We start from the raw sequence: 26875 nt of genomic DNA on the forward strand, positions 1-26875 counted from the left end.
GCACGGTCCAGCAGAAGCCAACCCCCTGACCCGTTCTTACCCCGTTGTGCTTGGGTGTAACGTGAGGGGAGAGGGGGGGGTGTGCCAGGACCAAGACTGAAGGAGACCGGGCTCAGTTGTAGGACCGACAGGACCAAATACAAGTATGTCGTCAAAGTCATCGTCACTTTGCCTGTCTACTCCCTGATCCAAAGACTTTGCACAGTAAACAGAGAAATTAAGGTGCAAAAGATTCTCATTTTGCTAACTGACATTTTCTTTCTTTTTTTTTTTTCTTTCTTTTTTTTTTCTTCCATTAAAAATGATGAGAATCGTTCTGTAAAAGAAAATGGGCATGTTATGGTGATTTGAGTCGTGGAAACGTTTGCTGAGCTGGACTGGTAGGAGTGCTGCAGGCGCTGTGTTTTCAGATCCTTGGTCAGGACCCCCTCACTCACTTTCTGAATGCTACTTAAAAATGGAGGGAGCCCATTGGTCAGGAGTGTCGCTACAGAGGCATCACACTGTCTTTTCCCTCCATAATGTCCTTGATAACGGCCCATATAAGGGCGGTTGTTTCTGAGTCATCCTCTATTTTCCGATCGAAGGGAGGAGGGGGGGCTGTGGGGGGGACTATGGTATGCTTGGTACGCCACCACGTAACATCGGTATGGTGCATGTAAGGAGTTGAGGTGTACCTTCCCCGCCCACCCCCACTACAGTTGTAACAAGGCAATACAGCTAAAAGAGAGTCTCGTTCTCGAACGCTGAACAACCCAACGTGTCGGGTTCTTGTGTCAAAGTGTATAGGTTTTTTGTCATGCAGTCAAGGCTCTTGAGGGTGGGTGGGCGACAGTGAACACAGAAGAGGAGAAGCCCTCCCCAGGTGTGCTGAGTGGGGAAGGGGGGGGCAGGGGGGGGGCCGGGGGCACTCCAGCAATGCCTATCCCCATGTCACCCCACCCCACCTCCAGCCCTGGACCAATCACAGGTCCATTCATACGGCCCTGCAGTCTCTGTCTGAAGGCCGTTTCTTTTTTTTGTTTCTTTTTTTGTAGTCTATTACGCAAAAAAAATATCTAAAACTAGTCAGTGGAGAGTGTCTGGTTTTTAGTTTGTTTGTTGTCAAACTGGGTCTTTCCCCTCACTCACAAGGGCTAGGGGGGGGGGGGAGGGGAGGGGCTAAAGGGGTGTGAGCCTGGGGTGGTGGCGGTGGGAGGGGGGAGGGGGGGGGGGGGGTGGCTGGGTCAGATGGTGGACTTGGAGAAGGACACTCGCAGGTGATGGTTCTCGCCCAGGTCGTGGTTGTGGAGGTCGATCAGGGCCTGGATGGCCTCCTCCACTGAACCCAGCTGGATCAGCGCCATCTTTCTGTCCTTCCTGTTGAAGAGAATCCACAAACGGTAGCGTTAGAAAACGGACTGCTAGTGAACGATGCAGCCTGGGGTAAACGCACGTGATGGGGAATCACGTTTTACAAAAATGGGAAGATTTTAAAAACGTGTGTTTAGGTTTTGCATTTTGTCCAGCATCTACCACTACATACAGTATATTGCACATGCCTATTTGATATAGCTCCTTTTTATACATATGCATATTACATAGTACAATATAGAATATAAGATACCACACTGTACAAAGCTACCTTAACTGTACATAGCTCATAACTGTATATACCTCTAAACTACCGTACATGCCTTACTGTACCAATCACTATCATTGTCATGTTTTTTATATCATGTTCTTATATCACTATTTGCGCTTCTGTTTAGATGCTAAACTGCATTTCGTTGTTGAGTACTTGTGCTCTGCCACGACAATAAAGTTATTCATAAAATGTAATCTAATCTAAATCTCTGGGTGTAGCTTTATGAAAGGCAACCATGTCTAGTTCTTATCTGAACCTTAAAAGGTTGGTCCACATACCCCCTGGTAGCGGATCAAATCAGTTACCTCATATACAATACAGTTGCACTTTGAACACTGCACATATGCTATATAATTAAATGCAATCCATTGACTTCATTTTGCCACACTTCACGTTTATAGTGAAGGGAATTATCAGAATTGATGTCTTTCAGGAGTCAATAGTTTTCCATTCCATTAGCATGCCTGCTAATGTCTAATCTGTATAGGAAACACATAAGGGTGTGCCCATGCCCTGGTATGATCTTATAGATGCTCTCACTGCCACCTACTGGCCTTAGACATGCACTGCATCGTCTTGTCCTAGTTTAAAGGAGCTACTCATGAAATTTTTCATCTGTACTACAACCAGTGGTAGCTGGTGGAGGTAGAAATTGGAGGACGGGCTCATTGTAATGCATGGAACGGAATATAGAATTGTATCAATGTATGGAATGGAATGGAATGAGGAATGGTAGCCAACACGTGTGACGACAGCATATAATGGGTTTTGAAAAACCTGCAAGGATTGTGGGGCAAGTGTTTAAAAGTAATAGTTCCCCACCAACATTTCGATTGGCTATGGTATTGGGTATTGATTTCTCCTGGCAGGTCCGGCCACCTTGTTCGTAGCTTGTTACAGAAAGTATGCAAAATCAAAACCATCTGTAGTAGGCTAAATATTTTGGATGTTAATGGTCTGGATAGCCCATTTCTTGATGGAAGCTAGGTACAGTAGTACCAATGGCTAAACATACAGTTTGTAAACATTTTCAAAATATAAACAATTTTGTAAACAATTTCGACTTGTGGCTACAAGGGAGACAGATTTAATATACCTCCTGGTCCTCTCCACAGAAAGCTGGAAATACCCTTCTGTAGGTATTACTTTGTAGAATAGATAGATAGATAGATAGATAGGCCTATCCTGCATTTTACTGTGTGTTGAGAAATCAGAACTTACTGGAAAAACTTGAAGGCCTTGACTGTGTATCCAGTACCAGCAAACAGGTCTTTGAGGATGTCATCTGTGATTGACGGTCTGTTGTTGGAAGGCGGTGGGGAGTAGGGGAGAGAAGGTGATTATTAGACATGAACAAGCAGCATGCTCCAGTTCTCTGAAGCGAAAGTCCGCTATGTTTGGATAGGCCTGTAAAAGGTATATGAAACTAATGCTTTTATGAGGAACCCATAATTAACCAGCCCATAGCTAGTCGATAAAGAGCCCTAAAAACCTTCTAGTCCTACTGATAGTATGTCCCCTATAGGTTCCCGTTCTACTCAAAACATGTGTAGATGCTTTTAATCTTCTAGTTATGTATATGAGTATATGGCTCTTGGTAAAAACATAAAAAAACTAAACAAAAAAACAGTTAGCGTCAGTTAACTGATAACGGCAAGATAGACATAACCGAAATGTGCATTGAAGTCTGTCATTGTCCATAGACTCATTTCAGGGTCAAATATATGATTTAGTAATTTAGGTAAACTATTAATAAGTTTACCCCACCCCCCCACGCGTGGCGAGAACTCACGGGATGTTGGAGAGATGCAAGGTGGCGGAGGGGGGGAAGATGTTCTGGAAGTTCTTGGACCCGGGCTTCTTGAAGCGGTGCAGAGGGCTGCCGCTGAAGTCCTTGGTCAGACCCTGGTCCTCCTGACCCTCCCGGGGCAACTGCACCGTCTGGTGCTTAGAGATGGTCACCCGGATCACCTTCCCGTGGAGCCTCTGGCCGTTCAGGTGGCTCATCGCTGAAGGAGAGTTGGTGCAAGATGGGGGAATGGGGTGGAGGATGGGGGAGAGGAGGAGGAGGAGGAGGAGGAGACCCGGTCAAGAGACGGTACAAAAACCAAGAAAACCCGACAATGTTGAAATAAAGTGGTGCACCTCATCTATTATATATACTCAGTTTATGAAATAATTGTCTGTAACGTGGTCACGTGCAATTGACATCTCACATTATGACACGATCTTTACTGACGCAACACGGTTCACACAGCTCACGCGGCTTAGCTAGTGGTGTAGCTACCAGGGTGTGTGAGTTTACACATAACAAGAGCACCCGTCAACACCAGAAGGTTCTGGCCTCTCACCCAGCTGAGCCTGTGTAGCGTCGGCCATCTGTATCAACGCGTTCTCCTTCTTGTTAAACAAGATCTTGACCCGATGCACATCACCGTACACCCCTGCAGAAACGAAGAGGGAGGGAGGGAGGGAATGGATCGAGAAATAGGCACATAGATCATTTCCTTGCGTAGTGGATGAGTCTTGTGTAGGAGGTAAAGGGTGTGTCGACTCGACACATTCGCTATCACAGAGAGGATTCTGGGGGAGTGGGAGGACGGGAAGTCTAATTCTCAGCTACAGTAATCACAGGCATACAATACTCTACACACAATGACACAAAGTCAAAATTATCATCCTACACTAAAGCCATGCAGTAATAACACTATCACTAACCTGACATACAAATGGAGCATAACAAATACAATTAGCACAAATGAACAAACCCCTGTATCAGAACTGGTCTTCTATAACGTCTAATTTCAAAGATTAACAGTCAAGGCCTGCTTACCAAACAAGATGAAGAGTCCGTGTGGAGATATACTCTGCAGGGAGAAAAGAAGAGTTCAGATGTGTTGGGACAATGCTGGTGTTGCGTTGTGATGATCAACAAGTTTAAATAATTGACCATTTGTAAGACATTTCGAAAGTTCTCAAAAACCCTTTATAAGGCCTACGTAGAGTAGATGCTACACATGTACTATTTTTGGAGTGGGGCAGTCTCTCTCACTCTCGTATTTTTCTGTTTTTATTGGACAGAGACAGTAGAGAAAGACAGTATTTGAGCAGGGCATAGGCCGGATTCAAATCCATGCCGACATGGGCATAATGTGTGCACTGTAGGCCGAGGTGCAATTCATCTACCGTTTAAGCAAATGTCGTGCTATATATGGACTAGGGATGTAAATAAGTCCTCTAGCTAACTCTAAACATCGATGCTTAAACCGATATGCTGATTCATGTGTACTGTTCCTGATAACTACATTTCTAAATAAAATAAAAAATATAAAGGGTCGCAAAAAAAGGTTAGAACCCATGCCTCTGTATACTGTAATGAGATCGCTTAGCAACCGTACCCTTGACTTGTACTGATCACATGATCTCATGCTAGCAACGCCACAGAGCTTATCTGGAGGAATCAAATAAGCCCCGGCGTTCACGTCTTGTGACATCAGCTGCTGCTGACGCAAAACAGCAAATATTAAAATAGCAAGAGGGTTCAAGTCTTCATCTACCACAGTCTGGCTTTATCTGTTTCATTGGACCTGGAATAAACAGCCTACAGAATAGGCCTGTGTTGCATCACAGTGTTGATCTTTTCACACACAATACGACTTCTCGTCATCAACAGATACAACAGCAGACCTGGGTTCAAGTAGTATTTTCAAGTCATTGTACATACTTTTGCAGTTCTTGATTTGACTTGTTGTGCCTGAAATGGGCTTAATAGAACTGTCGGTGGCTATGGAGCGGCTGTGGCTCAGGAGGTAAGAGCCGGCGTTTAACGATCGCAAGGTCTGTGGTTCTGCAGTTCGATCCCCGGCTGGCCACAATGTCTCGGTGTCCTTGGGCAAGACACTGAACCCCAAATTGCTCCCATTGGTGTCTGATTGTGTGTGTGAATGGGTGAATGAGAGGCCATTGTAAAGCTTTTTGGAATAAGGTGCTATATAAGTGCAGTCCATGTACCATAAACACTCAAAGTATATAGTACCTAGGTCTGGTTCTGTAGGTTAACATGGAAGATTCCAACTGTTTTGGAAAAAGCTGGGCAAGAGGAGGCGGGGGGGGGGGGGTTACTATGGTTGAAGCAGGAAGTCCTGGGTGGGGGCACGGGGGACGGGGGGGACGGGGGGACTCACGTCAGGGTTGAGGTTGGATACCAGGAGAACGGAGTGGACAGCAGCAGGTGCCATGCCGTGGATAGCCATCCGTCCTGCCATGGAGGAGGGGATGGCGAGGGGTCCCAGGCCGCCGGGCATCGTCTGCATGGACAGACCTGGGTACACGCAGGAGAGCACACCTGGAGTCAAACGCATTGTGTCAAATACCGCCATTGTACCTGAGGTGCGCTTGATTTGACTTTTGGAAGAGCAGTGCTCTCTATTTGGGACAGATCCATTGTTTTATTGTTTTTATACCCATTGTACACAGTGAATGAAATAAAGTATTTGAGAGTATTTGAGAGTATTTGACATCAATGTGTTTGATGCAGGTTGAAGCAACTAGAGGGGCTTAGGGCCAAAGGTTCAGACTGTGTGGAGAGATGAGGGAGGTAGGGTGGAGAGATTAGGGAGGGTGGGAGGGAGGGAGGGTGGAGAGATGAGGGAGGGTGGGAGGGAGGGAGGGTGGAGAGATGAGGGAGGGTGGGAGGGTGGAGAGATGAGGGAGGGTGGGAGGGAGGGAGGGTGGAGAGATGAGGGAGGGTGGGAGGAGAGATGAGGGAGGGTGGGAGGGTGGAGAGATGAGGGAGGGTGGGAGGGAGGGAGGGTGGAGAGATGAGGGAGGGTGGGAGGGAGGGAGGGTGGAGAGATGAGGGAGGGAGGATGGGGAGAGATGAGGGAGGGTGGGAGGGTTTGTGTAAATGATGGCAACGGCGGTGGGGGGGGGTGGGTATTTACCTGCTTGTGGGAAGCCCATGGTGGGGGCAAAACCTGCTGCCCCAGCATAAGGCGAGGAGATGATCCCTGGAGCTCCTGCAAAACCCGTAATCACACAGGACAATACACTGTCACTCACAGCAGCACAGTAGAATAGTTCACCGCTAAAGGCAAAATAGGGACCTGGCAAGCAGGGACCCCTCACAGACAGACAGACAGACAGACAGACAGAAGCAGCATAGTTTATCATTACCAGCAAAATAGCCATGAAAACCAAGGACCACTCACAGACAGGACAGAGAGACTGACACTCCCCAATACAGTCAGACTCACAGGCAGACAGACGGATGGACAGATAGACTGACAGACTCACCAATACAGTCGGACGGATAGACAAAGACAGACAGACAGACAGACAGAAGGCTCTTGATTCAGTGTCATATACACACCCCCCCCCCCCCCCCGCTTTGACCTGGGTATCAGTGGTCAAGAATACATTAGCACCAACCAAAACAGCAACGGTTACCGGATTCCACTGATCACATCTGGCGCATTTAAACATAACAGACAAACATTCCAATTCAAGCTCCTTACAAAAAAATCTGAGGTCTTCGATTCCAATGTGATCTAATTTTCTCCCCCCCCTCCCCCCCCCCCCCCCTCTCAAAACAGCACAGAGAAATTCCAAACGGGGCTTTGCTTTTCAATTTCCTTGCAGGGGGTGGGGCGGCTTGTGTTGGCAATACAGGAAATGAAAACGTTGGAAGGATTTCTCTTCATTAAAAAAAAAGAAGGCTCACGGGCTTAGTCCATACAAGCATGCCTTGGAATCTCTCGTTTGATACACGGAAAACACAAACCAGTTTTCCTCCGTCACAGCCAGCAGCAAGGTGTCTCAACAGGACCGTAGTCTGTCTACTAACTCTGGAGGCATGCGGCTCGGAGCCATCGAGCTGGTTCCCGTCTACCTCCTGATGATCACTCGACTCGACAGAGACAAAATGTTACATTCATTTAACTATTTCGTAGAGGCAACAAACAAATATAGCCTTGGTATAATGACGGTGGTTGTCTAGACCCAGTCACAACTCAACTAAAAGATACTTTAGATACAAGCTACATAAGTAAGACACAGCCCCCCCAAAAGGATTGCGGCTTCATAATGATTCAAACTGTGCACTGAGTCACAAAAGACGAGAGCGTCGATATGACTACCGTTTAATAAGGGTGTCTGATGGATTCTTCAGCTTTGATCCCCCCTTAGGCCCGGCTATGTTTTGCCCTTTGACATAGAATCTCAGTTTGTGTGTGTAAATTTACACCCCCCTTAGCCACACAGCTTATCAGCACCTCCAGCATCCCTCTGCATACACATCACCACTGAGTTATGGGGGCCTGGGACAGCAAGATCGTCCACCACCACCTACTCACAACCAGACAGTCACACACATAAATCCACTGCTGGTTGGACGGGCAGAACAACATGGCTATTGTGGCCTTTTCAACAAGTGTGATAAAGAGAGGCCTCTCTCCTTTGATGTGCGTGTGCTGAGAGAAGATAGCGTTAACAACACACGCACACACGCACGCACGCACGCACAGACACCCACCAAAACTATACTATTGTTCAAAAGGATATGTTTATCCAAACAAAATCCACAGGAGCGTGGTGTAAAACCAATTGGAGCTGGCTGGGTGTAAAACCTGCAGGAGTTGAGTGTCAAACACCAGCATGAGCAATGTGGTATAGATGGGATATGAGCAATGTGGTATAGATGGGATATGAGCAATGTGGTATAGATGGGATATGACCAATGTGGTATAGATGGGATATGGAACATAGTAGTATGGAGGACAAGACGGGGTATAGATGTGGGTATGGAAGGGTGGGTATGGAAGGAGATGGATGACATGCAGATGATATATGGATGACGAATGGGCGGGTTGATAGCATTGGCTGTCTTACCGAAGGCTGCAGTCATGCCGGGGTCCATGGTTGGTTGTCCGTCCCCAGAGGGGAGGTCCAGCCGTGTGAAGTCGCGGCTCTTGTCGTTGTTGTACTTGACATTCAGGCTGGTGAGCTTGGAGAACTCCACACGCAGGGTGCAGCAGGCGTTGTAGATGTTCTGGCCGTCCAAAGTCTAAAAACGTGGTCAGAAAACACACACTGGGTCAATAGGCAGCAGGGGGACACGGATGACGGAAGTTCTGACATTTAAGCTCTCTTATTAAATTCCTATTTCGTAATAGGTCAAATGGCATGGGTTTCATACCATTCAATCAACGCTAAATGGCATGGGTGAAAGTGCCCAAATAAAGACAACCAGTGCGACATGTTGGTGGGTGGGGGGGGGGCAATTCTATATAAAGAAAATTACTTGTTTTTCCAACGGAGATTCGAACAAAATGCCATTTCGAAATGAACAAATGTCTGGGCATCCATACCAGGACAACAAGCAACAAGAACAGAAACATTGTTGAGTTCACTCAGAGCCATGTTGTCCAGAGGTAGGGGGAAGAAGGACGATTTCTATTATTAAGCCCTCAGGGATAACACAAAGCCACCGTTCGCTTTCGAAACAAATGACAATAATACGGCATAATATGAGGGTCGCTTCAGTAACCACTCCCAAACTAGAGGCGAACAAGGGACCTCCCTGTAAAGAGACGGCAGTTGGTCTGCTGATGCAGAGTGACAGTTGGAAGCAGCGTAGGGCTCTAGAGGGGAGCCATCATTAAAACCAACCCCTGATGGTCCACCTTGATCAGCCCCAGAGCCCGGCCTACTGACTGTATACAGCCCGAGCCGAAGCCTCGACGACCCTACCCACCCCCCCCGCGTAACTGCCAAGTCGAGACGAATAAACCAAAAATAAACAACCGCAGCAACAGCATCTAGCCCTGGATCAACACAGCAAAAGGTTGCCTCGGTAAGTGCCCACGGCTGTGTGCCTAGAAAAATAATGACAGCAATTCGCAACTCCACCCCTACTACAATTTACCAAAGCTACCCCCTCGCCCTCCCCTACCCCCCCTACACCACTACCCTACCCACGCACCCCCCTTTTACCCTCTGCCCCCCCCCCCCTCCCATTCTTTTCCTGCAACACTAACAAATGTATTCAGTGTTCGGGGGAAGCAATGTGACATGGCAGGAGGACAATAGATGACAAAGAGGGGCCAGGACTAAAGGAGTAATTACTAGCTGTCTTCTCTGGTTTGTTCCTGTTGCCGTTCATTAGATCTCCTCGGCAGTGACACATTAATCCCAGGGCCCCGGTGATGTGTGATTTGTGCCCGGGAGGGAGAGGAGAGAGAGAGAGAGAGAGAGAGAGAGAGAGAGAGAGAGAGAGAGAGAGAGAGAGAGAGAGAGAGAGAGAGAGAGGGGCGACGGTGGCGGACGTGTTAGTGTGTGTGTGATTTGTGGCTAGCCCACTGAAGCTGGTGTTTTCGTGGCGAGAGACATCGAAGGCGAATCGTGGAAATACCACCTCCCATTCAACATGTAGTCCAGCACGGTTGGGGGGCCATGGGGAAGACTTTAGGCATTGGGATACGGTGTCATTGAAGACATACAGTCAGGCCTGGCCGTCAGACTCTAGGTCAACTGGACAGGTATGTATCAAATGGACAGGTATGTATCGGGTTGCGCATCGTCTGCACCCAAAGCTGAATCAAACACACATCAAGTATTTGATATGTGTGTTTGACCACGGTCTGCTGGCCATACTGTCCATCTCACCCTGAAGCCCCATCCACATAAGATCAGGGCATAGGCTACACGGCGCCGGAATTGACTGAAACAGTGGCGATCCGATATCGTTTGCACCTCACGGCTACACGACTCCGCTGAATTCCTGAGCTGAGACGGTGACGAGATGATAACGCTGGGAAGGTGTTTCCATATCGTTTTCGGAGTCGCGTGGTCGGTGATTGGGTGCATTTTCCGATAACGATGACGCGGACACCCACAAATGTATTGTGGTTTACTTAATACTGTTCAGCACTTGAGGTTAGCGGCAAGTAACAAGTGTGCGCATCAAAGGTCTAGGCATTAGGCACGTAACATCCATATGCTGTATAAATAAGGTTTGATGGATTGATGTATGCGCCCATTGCAATGCGCACATACTGTATATCAAGCGCAAGTCTTGTGCAAAAATAGCCTACACTTGATAAACCAGTGCTGTGATATTATTTATATAGATTTAAACATCTTACCAAGAGGCACTTCAACAATTATCTTTAAGTATATTATGCATCAGCTCTTTTTATACAACCTAAATGTACACAGATGAATAACGTACACATGCCATATCTTGGATGCAGACGTAATATAAGTGGAGAGGAGATTGATCGGGCGTTGACAATACTACCAAATGAATGAAAATGAATGAATTTCTATTATTTTACGGTACTGTCTCAATTATATTTGAACCATTTTCTGGGTCTACCAGTACGCGCATGCCCAGTGTACCTGAATACACGGTTCCATGTGGCCAGAGATTCTTTTGCGCGACAATGAGAAAATGCTTGTGTTGCCAGAGATCGAAATTGCGTTTTGTCATCGTTTTGTCGTTGTGTAGCCTAGGCCTAGATTAGATTCAACCTTTTTGTTATTGGACATTTATTTTTTGCTCTAGACACATACTCAACACCCCTGGAGCAATTATGGGTTAAGTGCCTTGCTCAAGGGCACAACGGCAGTGGTAGGCACCTTAGATATAATCACATGCAACTCCCTCCTGAGGTGGGGATCGAACCAGCAACCTTTCGACTGCTAGCCGGCCTCTCTAAACTCTAGGCTACCGCTGCCCGCTATTACTGTTCTAATACATTGGACAGAAACATTCAAAGGCCAGTTCACTCAAAAATCTAAGTCTGTATGATTTTCTCAGACCTCAAAAAGTGGTCCTATGCCAGCTGTTGAGTGGATCCGGATATACGCCACAATCCCCAAAATATGGAAAAATAAGCATACGTATAAAATCGGAATATTACATTGAGCTTATATTGTCCATTGATTTGGGGATGGGGCATATCAGCAGGATGTACACCAGGGATCGCAGGGGAGGTGGAACATTTCTGAGATCTGAAAATGCCTCAAAGTTGTCAGATGTTGGGGCGCCGGTTCAATTCCGGCCAGGGACATATCCTGCATGTCATCCCTCCTCTCTCTCCCTCACCCATCCTTCCTGTCTAAATCTTCACTGTAACTGTCAATAAAGATGAACAATATGAGTGGGACTGCCCCACTCAGAAAAAAATAAAAAAATAAATTAAATTAAATTAAATTGTCAGATGTTGTCAAATCAGAGGGCTGAAAATGTTAATACTGACCACTTTGGCATGGTGTGCATTCATAGGGTCGGCATATTGTAGCAAGGCCTGGAACTGGTTATTCTTGGTGAAGGTAATGATCTTCAAGACAGTCCCAAACTTGGAGAAGATCTATGGAGGTACAGAGAAACACCATACAGTTAAAATAGGTCTAAACAAGTCTCCTACACATAATAACCATATCGCAAACCATTCTATAACCATATCCCAAATCATTCTATAACCATAACCCAAACCATTCTATAACCATAACCCAAACCATTCTATAACCATAAGCATTCTATAACCATAACCCAAACCAATCTATAACCATAATCCAAAACATGCTGTAACCATTCTCGTTCTTTAGCCAGAGTTAGTATGGACTTGAAGGTAGAAAAAAATCTGCCTTTATAATATGCATTAACGGTTGATGTTCACTGACAGTTTTTTATTCTGTCCTAACACGTGTATCTAGATTAAAACCATTTCACTGCCGTATTAGATTAGATAGTTCAAAGTCTGTCGAAAACAGAAATCACATTTTGCACCAACCTTATAAAAAAATAAACTAAAAGTAAAAAGTGGAGCTTGTGTCTGACCTGGTGAAGCACCTCCAGAGAGACAGGGTAGAAGAGGTTCTCTACGATGATGCGCAGCACAGGGCTCTGTCCCGGCATCAAGGTGCCGTCTCCGCCCGACGCTGAGCCAGACAGTGCCATGTTCCCAGAGTGCACTGCGTTAACGGCCTGCAAAGCTGCCTGAGCTCTCTGTGGAAAGGGAGGGATATTGTTAGTAACAAAAACTAGCACAAAAACAAATTAATTATACAATTATACATACAGTGCTGCTTGAGAGTTTGTGAACACTACAGGGACATTCTAAATAAAGGACACAAACAATAAATTATATGATATACTTTGATTGTTTATTTAATAAAAGTGGTTTATGTATGCAAAAATATGTGATCCTCGTCAGTCAATAGCTTGTGGCACCTCCATTAGCAGCGATAACTTGGGAGTAAACGTCTTGTATAGCCACTAATCAGTCTCTGACATCTGTTTTGAGAGATTTTTGCCCACACTACCACTTCAGGTCCTGCCACAGCATAATGGACTGCCTTATTCCAAAGCGCTTTACAATGGCCTCTCATTCACGCACACATTCACACACCAATGGCAGCAAGCCACCATGCAAAGCGCTGGCCCGCTCATTGGGTCATTAGACGCCGGCTCTACCTCCTGAGCCACAGCTGCCCAGCATCTTGATTGGATTTAGGTCAGAACTTTGACTTGGCCAATCCAAAACACTTCTTTCTCCCGAGCCATTCTTTGGTAGATTTGCTTGAATGCTTTGGGTTGTTATCTTGTTGAAAGACCCATTTTCAGCCCAGCTTTAGCTCCTTAACTGATGGCTTGATGTTCTGTTCAATACCTCAGAATTCATAGTTCACCGAATAATATGGAGTTGTCCAGGAGGACGAAAAGCAGCCCCAGATCTTGACATTCCAATCATTATCCTTGACTGCTGGGATAAGTTTTTTTTGGGTGGTAGGCAATGTTGGGTTTTCGCCAAACTTTTGGACTTTGATTGTGACCAAAAAGGTCAATTTTGGACTCGTATGTCCAGAGAATGGACTTCCAGAAACCTTCATGCTTATCCAGGTGGTCTCTGGTAAAGTTAAGACGGGCAGTTTGGTTCTGTTTTGACAGCAGAGGCTTCTTCCTTGCAACCCTCCCATTAATGCCATTTCAATTCAGTGTTCTTTTTATTGCTGAAGCACGCACAGTTACCTGAGATGCAGCAAGGGAGGTCAAATCTCTAGATGTTATGTTTGGGTTGGCTTTTACCTGATTTATATTTTTTCTTGTGGCTCTTGAGGATATTTTGAAAAGGCATCCACTTCTAGGCCAAGTTGCTGTCATGTTAAATGCATAGTGGACTGAAGTAGCTTAAATCTTGTTGAGATCATTTGATAGACTTCCCCAGACTGATCTCACATGTCCTCTCGGTATGGTGTGTTTTGCATTTACCTGTATGGGTAACAGACAACTGACCAGGTTTCTTATCTCTATTTATCAGAGTCCCGCCCAAACTCTTTCTTTTGATTGGTTCATTTGGTACCAATTATTTACCTACCTGTAATGCAATTTGGGGGTTCACAAATGTTTGCACCTGCACTAATTTCATTATAATTTATTTTGTACTACACTGCATGATTTCCTCTAAACCAAACGTATGGAATTGGTAAATATAAACCTGTTATGTCAGATAAAAAAGACTGGTTCTAATAAAAATAAATATATAATTAAAAAAGAATCTATAATTGCACAAGGGGTTCACATACCCAAGCAGCACTGTATGGAAATACCACATTCAAAAAGGCTTTTCATAGCTCAAAGCTTTTATACGATCAGCTGCACATCATAAACAGATGTAATGTAACCGCTGAATAACGTCATTAGCAATACACAGCCTTATAGAATGAAACACTGAATAATTCACCAATGTTGACATTGATAGCACCAAAGCCAATGGACAACAGCTGTGTCCATACTACGATGCACTGTAAGGGGATAGGCCTTAGCCACTCATTGTGTGCCCGGCAATACGAGACCCTAGAGCCTGGAGGTAGATTAGTGCTAGGTAGAAACAATGGCCATGGTGGCCACCCAAGCCTGCAGGGAAGGTCATACATACTGTATACATGAACGGCAAGGGAGGCTGGTGGAGGTAGAAATCGGAGGACAGGCTCATTATAATGCACGGGATGGAATAAGGAAAGGTATCAAAACACGTCGGTTGATGAGCCCCGTCCTCCGATTTCTACATCCGCCAGCCTCCCCTGATGTACGGTTGCAGTGTGAGGCTGGCTGTGTAGGCCCATAAAGGGCACTGTCTGCAGCAGTAGTGAGTTGGGTGTGTCGTAGAGTGCTTGAGCAGCAGATATGACTCCTGAAATGTGCACTCACTTGTTCACTCCCAATCTTGGCATAAGCATGGGCTAGAGGGAGTTACTGACCACCATATTTTACAACACTAGTCCAACTCCTTTGAAGGGGGAGTTAACGAATGCGATACTTTGGAAAGGAAGAAAACGGTTGGGGTTTGGGACCAATAGCAGCCGTGCAGCGGGCTCACTCACCCCCTGGTTGGGTAGGTTGTCTGTCTTGAGCTCGCGGTGGTTGGAGTACTGGATGTAGACTGGCTGGTTGCGGACGTGGGGGGTGGCGGTGGTGTAGTAGTTGACCATGGTGATGGCTGCGTCTTCAGAAGCCATTTCTATGAAAGCCTAGTTTGAGAGAAGAAGACACTCATGTTGAATACCCATTCTCTGAAACTGATGCTATGATAGTGCTGCTGATAATAATAATAATAATAATAATAATAATAATAATCTGCTATAGATTTACGGCATAGAAATAATAACAATTTCTAATTTTGTTTTCATTCATTCATTCCTTTGTTATCTAATGAAAGAGCTATTGATTTGCAAAACGTACTCCTTTCAATGTCAATAGGAATAACTATAGGGAAATGAAAAGTGACTGGTTACATATCCTACGGTGCCCCTAATGCTAAATAAGAAGCAATCTACACTCGTCTCAGTAGATGGTGACACGTTATGAGATGCAAACCCCTTTTCAGATCCTAAACTGGATCTCTTTTGATACCTAATCAAATCAGACCAAACCAATCAAGCCATACAAATCGGAGGGGACAATTTATACAACAGAGCAACTCGAAAAAATGTGGCCGCCTTTAATTCTTCTCTGCATATTCCGTTACCATTTGAATATGAAAGGGCACTTGAGCAGGACGCGGGGAGTAGGGCAGGGCACTTGCACGGCATCTTATCTAGTTGCCTATTAGAGGAGAACCTTGATGTATTTAAAAGGATGCCTACTCCACTACACTCCCTGTGCTTTGCTAATGAGAGAGAGAGAGAGAGAGAGAGAAAAAGAGGGATGAACAATACCAATAATCATAGCAACTGTGACAGTTTGTTGTTGTTGTTGTTGTTGTTGTTTAAGAACAGGCAAGGGTTTAGAAAATACTATGAAACCATGAGCGTAAAAAGAAAATGACTCATGACCCTATGCTAAAGATAATCTGATAATTAGCTAATGCTTCATAAAATGACGGCTGTCAGTATCAATGGATCATACATCACGAATTAATAGCCTATTGATATTTATAAATATAGTGATAATGATTTACAAAAGGTTTACGGGACATTAACTAATGCTTTATACAGTATATCATCTTTATAAATGATAAATAACCATGGGTATTCTGGTTTTAAAAACCTACAGGCTATGGGACATATGCAGTGTCCTGTGCAAGTAATGAGACAGTAGTGAAGCATTTTTTTTCTTCTTTTATAAAAATAATTGCTGTGAGATTAAAGATTCTCAGCTTTTATTTGATGGTAGATGTGTACATATTGGTTTTACCATTCAGAAATGATAACACTCGGGCGCTTAGGTGGCGTAGCGGGTTAAGCGTTGACCATGTAACCGCAGGGTCCCCGGTTCGATTCCGGCCGGGGACATATCCTGCATGTCGTCCCTCCTCTCTCTCTCTCTCACCCATCCTTTCTGTCTAAATCTCTACTATATCTGTCAATAAAATGAAAAATATGAGTGGGACTGCCCCACTCAGAAAAAAAAACTTAAACATTTTAAAAATGATAACACTTTTATGCATAGTCCCTCTATTTCAGGATACCTTTAAGTAATGAGACGATTGGTGTGACAGGTGTTTCTGGTCAAGTGTGTTCTGGTCAAATCACTTGTGCAGGCATAAGAGAGCTGTCAATGTCTAGTATTGATTCTAACCTTTGCGTTTTCCTTTGAGTGTATCAACATGAGGTCCAAAGCGGTGTCAATGAAAGCCAAGGAAGCCTGATTTTATGCTGAAAAATCTGAAACAGAGCCAATAGGCACCTTAGGCTTGCCAAAACCAACAGTTTGGAACATCACTGGTGACCTCAGCCATCACAAACAGGTCAGGGCTGACTTCTACACTCACTGGATGACCAGAGAATGCTCACCAAATTAAGAAAAACAAAACAAAACAACTGTTCCACTCATCAGGAACGCTCTCCAGGAGGGAGGCGTGAATGTGAGACGACTATTCGCAGAATACGTCACTAGCTGAACTAGAGAGGCTTCACTGCAAGGGGCAAACCACTAGTTATCCACAAAATAATAATAATTAATTAATAATTTTGCCATTTAGCAGACGCTTTTATCCAAAGCGACTTACAATTACGAATTACAGGGACATTCCCCGTGGAGTAACTGAGGGCTAAGTGCCTTACCCAAGGGCACACTAGTAGTGGTGTGGCTTCAGGCGGGATTTGAACTCACAACCTTCCGATCACAAGTCCAACTCACTATCCACTAGACCACCACTACCCCTCTCAAATGGATGGTCACTTACAGTTTGCTAAAAAAAGTACCTAAAAAGCCTGCAGTGGTCTGGAGAACGGTCTTGGGGACAGATAAAATGATTATCATCATGTACCAGAGTGATTGGAAGTGGAATGTTTTTGGGGGAAAAGGAATGCCCAAGATTTACAGCATACCACCTCATCTGTAAAACATGGTGGAGGCCTGAGGGGGCGTTAATGTTAGGGCATGTATAGCTGCCATTAGAACTAGAACCAACTAACTCTTAATTGATCATGCTGGCAGCATGACGTCAGCAGCAGAATGTATTCTGAAGTGGACAGAAACATCTTGTCTGCACAAGTGCAAGCAAAGGCCTCCAAATGAATTGGACGGTGCTTTATCATACAGTGACCCAAGACAACGACCCAAAACATGCTGCCATAGCAACTAGGATGTTTGTTTGTTTTTCAGCAACAAAAAGTGTAAAGTTCCATCCAAAATACCTCAAAGCAAACAACAACAAGTGAAGATGGCTGCGGTACAGGCCTGGCAGAGCATCACCAGAGGAGACACCCAGCATCTGGTGAGATCAATGGCTCACAGACCTCAGGCAGTTATTGCATGCAAAGGAGTGTCAGCCAAATACTAAACATGAGTGCTTAAAATGGACATAAATCTGTCTGATCCCTGTTGGGTTTCCTGAAACAGGAGGACTATGCATAAAATGTGTTAAAAAAAAAAAAAAAGTCAAATAAAATGTGTCAACTAAAAGCTGCGAATCTCTATTTAACTCTAACTACTTTAAATGTGTGTGATTTCAAATCCAAACTGTTGGAGTGTTAGGGGTAGGGTTAGAACAAATGCTTACTTACTCAGGGCACTGTATATATATTTTATACATCATGTCATATGTATATATATATATATACAGCGTCTATACTGCAAAATATATGGGATGAGTGGTACAGTTTGTTATGGAGAATACTGCGTAAGCCAGATAATGTATACCACTGGGGGAAGCCAACATTCATTAATATGTGATTTAATGCAGTCCTTTTCCTTCTCAAGAGGGAAGTTATAATAAAAAATAATATGTGCACCGTTTTACAGCACCCATACTGAGACAGTAACTAAAACATAAAACTGAAAGATTATTCAAGGATCACACAAACAACATCTGTGGTACTTGCTTTTGAACAGCATTACTTCTATAATGTATAAGAGTAGTAGATTGACAGATAGATAGATGGATGTATAGATATAATTCGTTGCTGTTTTAATTGTAGTTTGCTCTTTTGCAGCAATATTTTGGCCCGTCAAAATGATGGATGGCATTTGGAATTTTCCGTCAAGAATCGGTAAAATGACGGACAATTGTCGGTTAATGGAACCCGTGGGTACCACAGAGTCCAGTAACTCTGATGAAACGAGCAGAGCAGCAGATAGGTAAAAGGGCTCTAAAGGAGTAAAGGGAGAGGGAGTCCAAAAGGAGAAGGGCTAGAGGAGGAGCTCATACCTGGTTTTTCCCTTTGAGCATTAACAGGTTGGTGACTTTTCCGAAGGGGACTCCTAGAGAGATGACCTCGGCCTCGGAGACCTCGATGGGAACCTTGCGGACGTGGAGGACGCGGGACGGGCCACAGGGAGAGCGGTCTCCTTTAAACTGTCTGCTATCGTTGCCATTAGCTGAAGGGGAGGAGAAGAGAGGAGGGAAACACAAGAGTTGTAATCGGGTTTGGGGCATTTTAAAAAGGGACATTCCGCTCAAAATACAACCAACTAATTATCTTCCACATTTCTTCAGATTCGTCTGCTTTTAACGCAACTGCCTGTTTTCGTTGTTTTTTAGTTGAAAGGAAAGGAACACAGTCATAGAGCATCAGGCACTGGCCATTGAGAAGGATATTCTGCACACAAAAAAACCTATCTGACATGCTTTTCTGCATTTTATTTTGAGTGGAATTTCCCATTAAACATGCAGGTTTAGCTCTACGCCCCCAGGGCTGGACTTGAGGCTCCAAGCCCAACCAAATGATTTCATGTTCTGTACTGTAGAAAAACAAGGTCATACTGTAAACAAATAATCACTTTGAAGGCTTTGTGAAGTCTTCATAGTCCTTATAAAGACACGCATACATAGATGCTTTTCAAGTCACAGAAATATCTGAGATGGGCCTAAATTCACACACATCACTTAAGAGTCTCACGCCTCACACACATGCACGCACGCACGCAGGCACACACACACACACGAACACACTCACACACACGCACGCGCGTACACACTCTCCAGGGAGTTAATCCAGCCAGCTGAGGAGATGAGGCTGAGAGGAACAAAAACACACAAAGGAAAGTGCTGTTGTCAGCAGGACAACCCAGCCCAGTCTGTCTGCTCAGAGACACTGGTACTTCCCACTCTTACCGCCTTAACAATACGCTGTACAGCCTGAATGCTAGTCCCACTAATTATACTGCCTTAAAGAGAAGCTACGGGATCTTTGCGACTATGTCTGGAACTTTTTAAAACCTCTAGGTTTTGGGCCTGGACGGTAAGTATAAATCTAGGAACTGAATCGCTTGTCTTACCTCGTTTGGCCACGGAATCTCTAATTTATCAGTGGCAGTATTTCAAGTTTCACCCTCGGCTCGCTTTCCCGTAGCTTGGGCTCAGCGGAATCCATGACGCACCACACACAGGCCGCATGGCGCTCGTCAGGGACCCGTTTTTGCTGCTAAGCGTTTTTAAGCTATGGGCTGATATTATACAAATGATATCCCATAGCATCTCTTTAACACAGGTGGTCCCCCTCAGGTCCCTTAATACCGGTCATTCACTTTCAATATCCGTCCTATACCACCTTAACACTGGTCAGACCACCATAACTTTGGTCATACCACCTTAAACACCAGCACCCCCTGTCCTCCTGCTTGCACATCACACATTCCAACCGTCTCAATGGGCTACTGGGTCGACAGCATCTACAGCACTTGATCTTAGGTCCAATGCAGTGGAGGCTGTTGGGGGGGGGTAGAAATCAGAGGACGGGCTCATTGGTCATGCATGGAACAGAATGAGGAATGGTATCGGACGTGTATGTTTAAAACCGTTCCTCATTCCGTTCCACGCATGTCAACGAGCCCGTCCGATTCCTACCTCCACCAGCCTCCCCTGTCCCAATGGTCCGCCATAATAAGAGGACTCGTCCTACTCATTTTCAAAACAGAAGGCGAACCCTCTCACGTGCAGTACAGTATGAAGCCTAAGCCTCCAAGCCTTGTCATTGTGCTTTGAGCAAACAGGAACATTCTTGACATGAGGCATGCAAACTACAGCCACTCCCTCCCCCCCTGGCTTCTTCCATGACATCACATCTGACATGGAGAGAGAAAGCATGGTGGCAGAAATGAGAAGGGACGGACGGACGGACACACACACACACGTAGACAGACACACACACGCGCAGACAGACACACACACGTAGACACACACACACACGGAGACACACACTCACACACACACACGCAGCAGACAGACACACACACAGCAGACACACACACACACACACACACACACACACAGGAGAGTGACGAGGAAGGAGAGTTAGACCTGCTCCACAAGCACCTCCAGTTCCAAGTGCCAGACTGATCAAGCTGCAACCCTCTGGTAGCTAAACACTGATCCACTCGCACCATCAACACCTTCTGCACCGTGCATAGGTATAGGTGACGGCACTAGTTGATTACACGGAAAGGAAATAACAAGCTTAGAGAGGAAGGTAAATCATTCATTTAACAGGAAAAGAAAAACATGTTGTACAAGTACAGGTCCAAACTCAAGGTTCTGTGAGGTAAACGTCAGGTTGTGTGTGAACTCGCAATACTCTTGGATGTTGCTTGACCTTGCAAAGTTTTGTAAATGCATTAGAAATCGAATACTGTGTAAACACAGCTTTCTAATTTTATCAGAGGAATGGATGAAACAATGTTTACCTGATGCTAGAGACAGGGTGCAAGATAAATACATCGCATTCACACTCCGATCATAAGAATATCCAAGTGCCTGGATGGTTGACGGATCGACCAATGAGGTTCTCTCTCCTTTCCTGGAGACGTGCATCATGCAGCGCATCACACCGGGGGCCAAAAGAGCGGTCAGTGATTGGCCCATTTTCCAGATGACCCTGTGTTTCCATGGTGACACGAACATGACCTATCAGTGCAGCCGGGGCTGCCAGAAGGCGATCCATCTCCTTGTGCTGTCTAACAAATCTTATTGTGGCTTTAATGAGATTATGACCCCATCCCCTGGAATGGAGGCTGACCACGCCACAGACTCTCAACACAGGAAATGCATCGACACTCTCTCACTGATAAAATTGATCACAAAAAAATAAAAAAACACTCTCTCACTGCTTATGTATGGGGCATCACCCTCTACCCAAACTGTACTGGGTCAGACATGGTTTTTTCACATCGTCCTTTCCAGTACTCTTTCCAGCCACTATGGTGGATTTGCGATTAGACCAGCACAGTAGCAACTCGGCGACTCGGCTCAGTTCATTTCAGCTCCGTATGCGTAACAACAACAGACCGCCATTTTCTTATACAGTTTAACTAAATAAGATTATCTATTGTATTTCACCTGAGGCCAATTTTTCCAGAACATTGGAAACGCAGTCTTTAGTTTGTATGAAGTAGGGAAGACACGTGATAAAAGGAGAGTAGAATAGAGTACAGTACAATCTGGAGCAATTGGTTTATCATTATTCATTACCCTGCCGATGAACATCTGAACGGGGTGTGGTGTGTGTGTGTGTGTGTGTGTGAGTAAGGGGGAGAAAAGGGAACATCAGTTAATCATCATTCCTAATCAAACAGCTAGGAAAGGTGAGGCCTTCGTAAATGAACCATAGGGTTGTTTTTAACGACGGGAATGAGAAAGGCCTCTTCTACAAGACCCACACGGAAACACTAAGAATGAAGGCACATGATTTGCTAGGAGCCATTAATGCAAATATCAGGCGTAGGCGCGTGGTTCATCATGCGTGACGCGCCAATTAGAAGAAGCCAAAAGGAACAGCGGTTAAATACCAGCATGTCACATTAACATGCAGTTAGTCTGACGAATGACGTACAGGGGTCCAGCTGGAGCGTTGTTTGTATGCTAAACTGAGCTTCAAAAGATGGAATTTAGTATTTACACGTTTAGCGTTCTCACCTGAAAGTTTGCCCAAACCCCTACCCCCCTCGTAGTTTGTGAGTCGTCACAGTTTTCTCATCATTTGCATGGTGGCACCGGTGACGTTCGCTTCATGACCGCGTTCAATTACTTTTTTGGGTTTAATGGTTATTTTTTGGTGGGGGGCATTTCTGCTTTACTGGGATAGAGACAGTAGAGATTGACAGGAAGTATGGGAGAGACAGAGGGGGGGGGGGGGATTACATGCAGGATATGTCGATGGATGGAATCAAACAGAGACCGTGCGATGGTCTGCGCCTTAGTGTGCTACGCTACTTATGCGCCCGACCGCATTCAATTTCAACTAGTCCCCCTCCCTGTTGCTCCTCGCTTACTCCCCTTTGCTGATTTAACGGGATGGACAGGGTGACCGAAATATTGCGGAAACTAGATAACTAGAGCTCTTGTTTACATGGTCAGAGGTGGAAGGGAAACATGTTGGAATGAATGGTTGTATATGGTAGCTTACAGCAGTCTACGGCTTTCAACAGTGGTTTAGGGCGGTCTATGGCAGTCTGATGCCATACATGGCAGTCTAGGAAAGTCTACAGTGATCTATTGTAATCTATGGCGGTCTTTGGTAATCTATAGAAGTCTACGGAAGTCTGTCTGTCTGCCATCCAAGCACTGACGCCCTGACATCCATTCTTTGTTTTCAGGCAATCTTTTGAATACCTTGCCAAAGCTAAAAGAAGGTACTTTTCCTGTTCCACATTGGTCCCTCTCTAACATCAACGTCAGATACGTCCGTTCACAGGGGGGAGGGGGTAGAGAACGCTCTTCAGTATGAACAGGGCTGTGTTGCTAAGCTCTAAGCACTAGGGGCTTTGTGAGTGTACCTGTGCCCGCTTCATGGTCCAGTAGCAAAGCCTTTGAACATTTTTATCTGCTTGATCTGACTTCCGTCGGAACACGGGAGTTTCCACTGAGAATTCATCTTGTCACGTTGGCCTTTCATGGCAGAAGGATGAGCCTTGGGTGAGCCTCGTCCCTTAACACGCCGTAAAACACTGATCCGACAAAACTCAAAGTCAGAGCATCGTCAACATGTTTCAGTTGAGGGGCTGCACAGAGGAGGTTGACAGAAGATGCACAAAGGGGAAATCATATGCCATCTTGTCATGCCCCCCCCTGCCTCCCTCCCCCCGCCACTTCCCCAGCAGACTCATCCGAAGATGCACAACTTTAGTTTTTGCACAGTTCGTTGGAGCTACTCAAGCAAGATCAAACATCCAAAACAGACAACTACCATCTACATAGACTAATTACTGGTTTACAACCAGAGGAAGTTGTGTACAGTGGGACTGAAAGGTCTGTCTCATCTGACTCACACGACACAAATATTACACCTAGCTGCAAACATGACTTCCAACAATCTACAATACACTGACTGCAGTGCAGACACATCGGAAGAATCTTGTAAACGTTAAGAAACGTATGACTTCTATCAAATGCTTCGACACATCTGCTCGTCATTCCTCCTAATTGAGTCAGCAGTAAGATTTAATTTCTACCAGAGTAGGAATAAAACAACACAGACCCGCCGGTTTTGCAGTAAACCTACAGTAAGCAGGGTTTTTTTGGTATACAGTAAATGTAGAAGCTAAATGGAGCTGACTGATAGGCAGAGAAGGTGGGTGAGCAGCTCATCTTTCATCTCTAAAACATCAGAGAGCTGAAGGAAAAAAAAAATCCTACACCTGTATTATTAACAGCGTTGGTGTGGAGAGCTGTGAGAGAGAGGGTCTGAATGGGCGCGTCGAAGAGGGTAAAAAAGGGAGACTTCGTAAACGTAGGTGGTAGTAGTAATGGTTCCATTTGGCATCATTTTAGGGCAACCCATGGTCTTGGATCAGTCCATTATTTAATTTAGGGTGAGTGTTTTCGGAAGAGGAACATTGTCTTCTCCTCTATCTGTTGCTCATGGTTGAACGTGGGCAGACGTGTCCTGTGTTTAGACTGGGCCTCTGGGTTTGCTGGCACACTGTGTCGGCCCCGACCTTTATACTGACTTAAAAGCACTCAAGGAGATCAGAATACTCTAATCGTTATTATATGATTACAAAGCTAATAAAAATAAATGTCAATGTGATTACATTGTTGTGCTTACATAGGTGTAAGAGCAACTTGTAAAGTGATACATTTGTAGCCTTTATTTCATAGCAAATGTAATGATGCAAGTCACTGGGTCAAAATGGGTTTGACTAAATAGTCAAAGATTATGTTCAGAAATTACCCCATTGAACAGAAAGGATATAAACAACCGCGAGTGTGTTGTGTGCGTCCTCATCCTATAGTGTTCACCTGCACTTGATTAAGTTCGCTCTGCACACTAGGTAGGCACTTCTGAGTACATTCCATTGGCTAACCCTAACCCTAATACCAAATACTATTTCAACTCAAGTCTCAAGTTAACAGATAGAAAAAGAGTAAACACAACGTACCTGTGGATGGAGTAGAATTGCTCATGGTAGTACGGCCACAAAGGAAAGAAGAAGAAAGAGGCTTCTCAGATCCCCGCTGGAAAAGAAAAAAACACAGGAGAAAGATGTTACTGCAACTGGCCCCTTTTTTTCTTTTTCTTTTTTATCGGTTTGACATTAAAAGTCTGGGAAGAACAAGGTGGTATGTATGTACACAGAAACTGTCAATGGAATGGAATAGATAGAATACTACCACTTCTTCTGGGTGGGGTGGTTGAGTGACTAATGACAGCCTAAGCCAAATGTATTAGCACAAAATGGCGATACATAGCATGCCATGATGTCTACGGTACTCCAGCAACAAGATGACTCAGGACACCCTTCACAGCTATAGGTGCAGAGGATACCTTAGTAACTGACTTCCTCTACCATTCTAATTTTAGTGTTTCAGGACCAAGATGGGGGGTGTCTGTCCTTGGTACAAAATACAAATGTTTTCACCTGATGGGCCTATGTACATGGTCCATGCAGCTGTTTGGTGCATTTCCTTTGTGTGTAGAGCAACTTCAGACGGTCAACAATGCACAATTCAGATACAGGTCAATTATAAAGAAAACATCATAGCTAGCTAACAATGCTGACCCTGACCTCTGCATACAGTGGGATGGGCTCTCTGAAATCACTTAAAACTATTGAAATACAGCATTTCATGACAGAATGGTCAAACATATCATATATCCAGAGGGATATAACAAGCAACATCCAAACATTTGCTTGTTAATGTGGGCTGTGTTCTCCCATCATAGTCTTGGACAGGGCTGCCTAAAAGGTTAGTGGAGGCATATGGAGATGATGGATAATCTACCCAGAAACAAAGGGATCCAACTCTCCTGTTAGCTACTCTACAACTCAAGGCTTTTCATCCGGCGGACATTTTGTTTTGCTCAGAGTAAGACATCCAAAAGAATAATCTAATGAGGAAGCTGAACACTGTTGCTTGCTATTGGTAGTGCCCTGTGGTTAAACTATGGCTAAGTAGACCTGGGTTAGCCATGTTTCGTTAGGGTTTTTTAGCCCGTTCTTCCGCTGTTGTTTTACAGGCTACAGTTGACTGGCCATATCGCCTCTTTCAGATGATATTCAAATTGGTATCGGCTGTATATGAATATGCAAAAAAAGATACAATCTCTTTACCCTTTCCAGCTAAGCCCCTCGCCGATATCTTTGACATTTGGGAAGCTGAGGGAGACATGCGCGCGCACACACACACACACACACACACACACACACACACACACACACACACACACACACACACACACACACACACACACACAGACAGAGGCCGTTCTGACCTGTGAGGTAGCCATAATGAAAACACAGAGAGAGGTTCCACACACCGTCTCCCCTGGCTGCTCTGCCATTTCAGATGCATGTAGCCAACCCCGCTTGACGGGTACCTACGGGTGCTGCCCTCCCGAGACCCGGCCACATTGGCATTCACACTGGCGCCAGTTAAAGCTCTAGTCCGTGCAGTTTCCTTAACCGACATCATCACTGCTAAGTGTCTGTAATTAGTGCACCAGAGACACCGTAATGTAATTACTCTTGTTCATGGGCCTATTTCGTCATCTGCTAAGTATATAAGTGTTCCTCTGTCATTTTGATCTTATGTAGAGACAGTCACATTCATACAGTGGTAAAGATACATCAGTCTTGGTTATTACCTAGGAACGCCCCCCCCTCTCATTCGATCATTCATTTGAACATAGCAGGTAAAATAATATTCAAAGGGTCGGAATAACATCTACAGTACACATACTTTTCAACAGCAATGATCAAAAAAATGAAAGGTATTGCCTCAGCCCTTTTCAAAGTGCATTAACCTAGGCTAAAACGAGAGGAAACACAGGTGGCCGAAGGACAAGTCAAAGCTATATGTTTTG

The 26875-nt window shown here is 44.9% G+C and overlaps 1 protein-coding gene across 2 annotated transcripts; it reads right to left on the minus strand.

The window, feature by feature from the left end:
- Window positions 1-1226: 1226 nt before the first annotated feature.
- ptbp3 (polypyrimidine tract binding protein 3) lies at window positions 1227-25005 on the minus strand (the record flags this gene model as incomplete). 2 transcript variants are annotated; one of them, XM_080528447.1, is made up of 13 exons in its annotated part: window positions 24951-25005; window positions 18784-18953; window positions 15014-15160; window positions 12471-12638; window positions 11890-12000; window positions 8516-8690; window positions 6571-6645; window positions 5812-5948; window positions 4461-4494; window positions 3979-4071; window positions 3420-3636; window positions 2849-2926; window positions 1227-1359 (listed from the first exon to the last, which is right to left on the minus strand). In XM_080528447.1, exons 1-13 carry the CDS (start codon window positions 24973-24975, stop codon window positions 1227-1229), a joined length of 1563 nt encoding a protein of 520 aa, XP_080384573.1. In that variant the 5' UTR covers window positions 24976-25005. The 2 variants fall into 2 exon arrangements, with proteins under 2 accessions (XP_080384573.1, XP_080384572.1); XM_080528446.1 differs by having other exon boundaries at window positions 5812-5972; window positions 24951-24990.
- Window positions 25006-26875: the final 1870 nt, after the last annotated feature.

Source organism: Nansenia antarctica, assembly GCF_963989245.1.
Source record: "Nansenia antarctica genome assembly, chromosome: 4".
Taxonomy (NCBI): Eukaryota; Metazoa; Chordata; class Actinopteri; order Argentiniformes; family Microstomatidae; genus Nansenia; species Nansenia antarctica.